Below are 6137 nucleotides of genomic sequence, written 5' to 3'. Positions count from 1 at the left end.
TGGAGTGGGGGGGGAATCCTGGAGCAGGGGCTGTTCTGGAGCACGGGGGGCTGTTCTGGAGTGTGTGGGGGGGGTCCTGAAGCAGGGGCTGTTCTGGAGCAGGCGGCGGTTCTGGAGTACAGAGGCTGTTCTGGAGTGCACGTGGTTGGGGGGTGCCTGAAGGGGTGTTGGGGGGGTCTGTTCTGGAGCCCGGGGGGAGGCGGGCTCCTACGGAAAGCGGGGCCTGGCAGCCACGCTCGCCGCCGCGGCGGGCAGATAACCCACCGCTGAGGAAGCCCMAGTGACGCTCTGTAAGCAGATGCAGCGGCCACGGGTTCGGGCAGAGGCAAAGGACTCCGGCTCAAGTCAGTGCTCAGACACCGGGAGGTGCTTTTTATTGCAAAGACGACCAAGCCACGACCTCGTGGCTTCCAGGGCAGACACAAGAGTTTCTAGCTTTCTCCAGCAGCAGCCTCCAACAGGCTGTGCAGGAACAAGGGCAGCGAGACAGCGCGCTCCGCTCGCCGCTGGGCCGAGCCCCCAGGGCCCTCGCGAGCCCGCGGGGGCCGGTGCACGGCGTCTCTCTCGGTGGAGCCCCAGGTGCCTTGAGCCCCCGGTGAGGAGATGCTTCCTGCCACGCGACTGGCGAAACATGGACAAGCTGCTGCTCAGACCGGCGTCCTTTGCCCAGAGGGCTTCTCGAGGTGGGATCTTGAAGGACCTTCTCAACGTGACAGGCGCTTTGCAGAGCTTGGGTCACTCCTCAGCGTCTCCCTACCCTCTGTCGGCCACGGGGCAGCCTGGCAGACGCAGAGTCCTAGTGCGCGTTGGCTACCGCCCTACGTTGCGGGTCCCGTTTGAAACATCTGAGCGTCCCTGCCGGGGACGGCCACCCTGCTGACGCCGGCCGTGCCTTGGGCGAACACCGGCGCTCCCCAGGGCGCAGAGCTCCGCTCCGGAGAACCACCTTCATTCCTGGTCAGGCGCCCCTGWCGTCTGGCCGTGCTCGCAGAGGGGCGACGTGGAGGAGAAAGCGGGGGCACGGGGCTGCGGCCCTGTGTCGCTGCCCGGGAACAGCTCCTCTCGACGCTTTGCGGGTGGGGACGCACTCACACGAGCCACCCCTGAGCGAGCCCCCCGCGTGAATAMAACAGGCGACTGTTCCAGGTAAATCACAGGAAAATAAATATCCATAGTTAAGAAGGAGGAAGAAAAGTCCCTTTTTTTTATTCTTTGTCTCTAACTCCCAGCAGCCACCAGGTGTCAGTGTGAACAAACGTCTAGCAGATGAGACTACAACGAACTCTTAGTACGTGGGAAATAGTTTTCCAGGAATTACTGTCTTCTGTCTGCTCTGGTACCTGGCACACCGCTCTSAGAAGTCCAGCTTTTACAGTGTTTGTTAAAAACAAGTTTAACTACATTAAGGTGATAGAAAAGCTTCCTGATACAAATAACAATATTACATTTATTCTCCTCTTTAAAGCCTCCTCCCTRTGCGGAGCTGGAAACTGAACAACAGAGCCAGAGCGAAACCGGCTCCCAGGAGCCTGACCCTGCAGCACTTCCCAGCCCGCAGGTACCGAGAGGTGACCCGTCCGCAAGGTCTGCAGGATAGGGACAACAGTGCAACTGACTTAACAAGATCAGCCTAGTGCAAAAAATAATACAAAGAAGAACAAATGGAAAAGGTATAAAAAGTATCTCCATATTAAAAACGAAATGCTCTTAACCAGTAGATTTCTGGAGCTAAACTGAGACTATACAGCCAAGCGTACCATGTCTGAGACATCAGAAAATTATTCTCAGCTTAGTGACAGTCACCCTTGGACACTTTCAAGATACCCTGGAGCACTTCAGCTTCAGAAAAAACCACTACAGCCTCTGGAATACAATCAGGCCCGAGTAAGCCAGATCAGCAGAGCTTGCTAGCTGACAGCTTCAAGGGTCAGCACTGCTTTTCAAGGAGCCTGGACAGCCACCTTGGCCTATTTAAAGTTTGAAGATTTTAGACCAGATTAGAAGGTGCTAAGCCCGACAGCAACACAAGACCCATTACTTTATCAGCACCTTGTTTTTTCTCTGAATTTACAGTAAAGTGGAGAGAAAATAGGGCAGCAAATCAGCTCTTAGCAATGAAGTACACCAAGGAAGTGTTCTGTGGGTGAACTAATTCACATTTGATTGGTGCCTTTACCTTTTAAATAGCCACCAAGTATTAAAAGTGTATTTAATGAGGATTATTGGACTTATAAACATTTATACGGTGAAACTGCCTAAAGGCCACAGCCATGCCAGGCCTTGTTATACTAAGTGCTACACAAACTCAAAATTTAACTCCATGCTTTAAATCACTCACCATGTCATAACAGCAACTTACATTTAATCCTGTGAGCCCCAAAGCACCATCAACACAGCTCCTGAAATTGTGCAGGTTCACTGCACAGATCAAATTGGGCAGAGTGCTGCCAGCGAAGGGCATTCGAAGCAGGGCTGCATGTGGCTGCTCATGCCCATGGAGMATCCCCCCAAGCCAGCCACCCACTGTCAACTGTTGAGGCAGGAGAGGGAGCTCCTCCAGGCAACTCTGCAACTCTACCAAACAGATAAAACAAAAACAAAAAAAAAAAAAAAAAAAAAAAAAAAGGAGGAACACCATCTCCTATATAATGCAGGGAAAGGTATGGAGGCAGAACAGACACACGCAAAATTGGAATCTGGATAGAAAAGGAAAGGCTATCACCTTTCTTGAATCCATAATAGACTGATATCAACATGGTCCTACATCAAAGTAATCTGCGGTTCAGTCTGTATGCAAAGCGCTATGCAAAAATGAAACTACAGACTCTTTATGTATCTTGACTTTAGGCACTCACATCAGGGATGAGCATGCTAAAAGTATCTGTACATACAGGGATAGATTTACAGGTTAAGCATCAGGCCATATATCTGGGGTCCTTCTGTACAAAGGTTCCTTTAAAGACCAAACATGAAGCTGCATCTTGCAGAAAGCAAGCAAGCAGCTAATCATAAATGGAAGGGAATACTCTTGCCTTTGACCTAAGCAAGTCCCTCAATCCCTCAGTGACAGAAGAATCAAATGTTCTGGGATTTCAAGTTTGAAAGTAGTTCTGAGTCTCAATTTAYGCAGGGCTCAGAGAACAATTATGTATGTTCACATGCCTTTTATCACACATCTTCAGGGAGTTGGGGCCTGAAAGTTGCCTGAGGCATGGCTGGGAAATAGGCATTGGGGAACTCTTAGATCTGATCCTGATCTCACCTAAACCATTTTTTATGCTTGTTTAAACGCAGTGATTTTAAAGATGTTACCCCTGATTTACACCAATGTGACATTAAACACTTCCGCCTAAGGCAGGTTCCTGAAAAGAAAATAACAAGGACCATAAAACTGTTTCTGAATTTTTGCTTTTTTCMTGTTTAGAAGTTTTATATAGGCTGTACATTCACCTCAAAAGATTAACTGAAATCAAACTACCCTGGAAAATGGAATAAGAGTGGAAAAGGCCTGCCAACCTAAGACTAAGACTTAGATAAGGGATACCTTGCTGCTGATTTCACAGGCTGTTAGGTGAAAGAGGCMGGTAAAAGTTCTTTTTGAGCAACTCTCCAGCCTAAAGCAGATTTCCAGCTAAGATGCTGCACCATGGCACCAAATTCTCTGTAGCCAGCCAAGCAGACCAAGACAGGTTAAAGTGCTCAAACGCTGCAAGCTCAACTGGGAGCTGTGGAACTGGAACAGGGGTTCAGGCTGTTGGGGGTAAGAAGGGAAAGAGATCACATGGGGATGTTTTCCCCAGATGTAAACATCAGCCCATTCAGTTGGCAGCTAATGCTAGAGCACTAGAAAATCTCTCTGCACACTCTCTGCCCAGGAGATCAGCTGAGTCTTGGCTCCCCATATCCAGAATGAGATACAGGTTTTACTGCACCTGCTCATGATCTCAGCTCTGCAACTATAAATCCAGATGCCAGCAAAGTCAGAGTCTGGCTGCTATAACCCAAGCTGGACTCCAAGTGAATCTACTCCCCAAAGCCAGATTCCTTGTGGCATACAGCCTCACCGCCTTGTTTCTCAAGCCCAGCCACTCTCAGCCACTACCAGAGAGCTACAGTAAGTGCATTTAAAGGTGATGAAAGCATTGGTGCTACTGATAAGAACACACACACGGAGTCCTACAAACCCACCCCTCCTGCTTCCCTCTTCAGTGATCCTTCAGGCTCCAAGCCTTTCATGTGGGCTCAGGACTTCCAGCAGGAAAACATGCCCAAGACTTGACCTGTCCCAAGCCTTTAAGAAGTTCCTGAGCAGCCACCCTGATCCCATGGTCCATCAGTCAAAATGGTAGAGAGACAAATGTATTTAAAGGGGTGGTGTTCTCTTTGCCTTTTTTTTTTTTTTTTTTTTTTTTTAAAGATGCGTGTCTTCCTCAAACACATCTACATCCTCGTTCGCCTGCTTATTGATCAGGACATCCCAGCTGTCAGGGCCATTGATGGTATTTCCACCATTCACGCTCGGCTTCTTCTCTTGCATTTCTGACTGGCTGTCGCTAGCCACATCCAAGGTGGGGTTGTCATGGCAGCCATTCTCAACAAAGCGCAGCTCCTCACCATGCGACTGCAGAGGAAGGAGAGGAACACAAAGGAGACAAAGCAGGACAGGTCCTGAGGCAGCTGAGAAGCACAGTCAGACCAGGCTATAAGGGCCACTGGGGACTTYGCAGGGTCAGTGGGAAAAGGAACATTTGCTCCTGGCCAAGCCTTCATGGTGGAAATGAGCTGTCCTGAGCACAGCAAGAACCATAGGGTTGCATCTCCCTTATGCCTCAAGGGCTGCATTGCTGCTCCAGCATTGTACCCAGCAACATCCAGAAGGTGGACCAGGAAAAATGATCTCCCTCTTAACTCTCCAGTCCCCTCCAACCCAAAGGTTTCCCCACCCACCCTCAGCTCACCATGTTCTTCATCTTGGGCAGGCGTCTCTGCCAGCAGTTGTATATGAGCCCCAAAACAATGATGATGGCACAGATGGAGCCAATGATCACCAATACCACGAAGAGTTTCCCATAATCACTGCGTGTCTGGTTAGGGTGCGACTGACAACTTGTGGTGGTTGAGTAGTTCTGGATGCCAATCTAGAGGGAAAAGTACATTAAAACCACTAGCTTGCAATCATGAACRGGATAGGAACCTGTTTGGACTTTTGAGGTTCAAGCACAGGTTCCTCACCATTGACAGAGGAACTAAAATCCAGGACTAGGAAGCAGGTTTTACATTGTCTTACATGACTGGAAGGCACWTGACTAAATTAATTCCATCTTCCACAAGACCTGACATATCAGCAAATGACAGCGGGCACAATTTCACCGTGCAAAAGGATCACACCAATGTTCAAAGCAGAGATGCTTTTGTGGGRGAAACTGACCCAGGCTAAGAGCTCCCAAACCAAACTACAGATCACTGATAGGTGCTGAAGCTTTGGTGACTCTGAGACAGAGAACGAAAGCATAATTAACAGGTTTCCAATAAGACTCTAGTCCTAGGAGGGCATAGTGGTCCATCCAAAGTCTTCAGTGTGGACAGCTCTCTGTTGCTCCAAAAAGCTGGGGAATGGCTATCTGGGGAATGGGGTGTCAGCAAACAAAGCTGAAAATTGCACCCAGTGACTTGGTAGATTTTAAACAGGTTATGTATCAATTCAACAGTAAGTATGACAGTGTAAGAGAATATCCGCCCTCTTCCTTCTAAGCTCGTGCTAGCACAAGGTCAATGCAATGAGCCGTGTTTCATTATTGATAGGACTGGAGAGTCAGAGGTAGGTGGCAAGGCTCTTGGGTAGGATCCATGTTAATGTAGGTTCACTGCTGCACAAAGAAGTCAAACCTTGCACCAGCATGAATCCTTCTATCTGGACAGTTCTAGTTGCTGATATTTCAGTCATACAATTTCTACACAGTTCGCTCTTAGCACTTTCTCTGGTGTAAGCCAATCAATACCACAYTGAGCAGTTAATTTGCTTTGTCTAACTGCACCAGTTTGTTACATCAGGGGGAAAACCTGAGAGCAAACATACAGAAAGGCAGTGGCCCTATTCTGCTGCTATTTACCCTGCTAAAGTCCTCAGAATTACTCCA

General features: G+C 48.8%; 1 protein-coding gene across 1 annotated transcript in view; it reads right to left on the bottom strand.

The window, feature by feature from the left end:
- Positions 1-345: 345 nt before the first annotated feature.
- The window catches only part of PODXL2 (podocalyxin like 2), a 33046-nt gene continuing 27254 nt past the window's right edge, over positions 346-6137 (bottom strand). Inside the window, exons 7-8 of the mRNA XM_085324350.1 lie at positions 4959-5138; positions 346-4621 (exon numbers count right to left, since the gene is read on the bottom strand). Of these exons, the coding sequence (XP_085180476.1) occupies positions 4412-4621; positions 4959-5138 (390 nt within the window). The 3' untranslated portion in view covers positions 346-4411. The remainder of the gene's footprint in view (positions 4622-4958; positions 5139-6137) is intronic.

The sequence above is a fragment of the Rhea americana genome, unplaced genomic scaffold (assembly GCF_003343005.1).
Source record: "Rhea americana isolate MKP2758 unplaced genomic scaffold, rheAme1 scaffold_120, whole genome shotgun sequence".
In the NCBI taxonomy this organism is placed as follows: Eukaryota; Metazoa; Chordata; class Aves; order Rheiformes; family Rheidae; genus Rhea; species Rhea americana.
The sequence above is the reverse complement of the archived record's forward strand: the minus strand, read 5'-3'. Positions and strand labels throughout refer to the sequence as shown.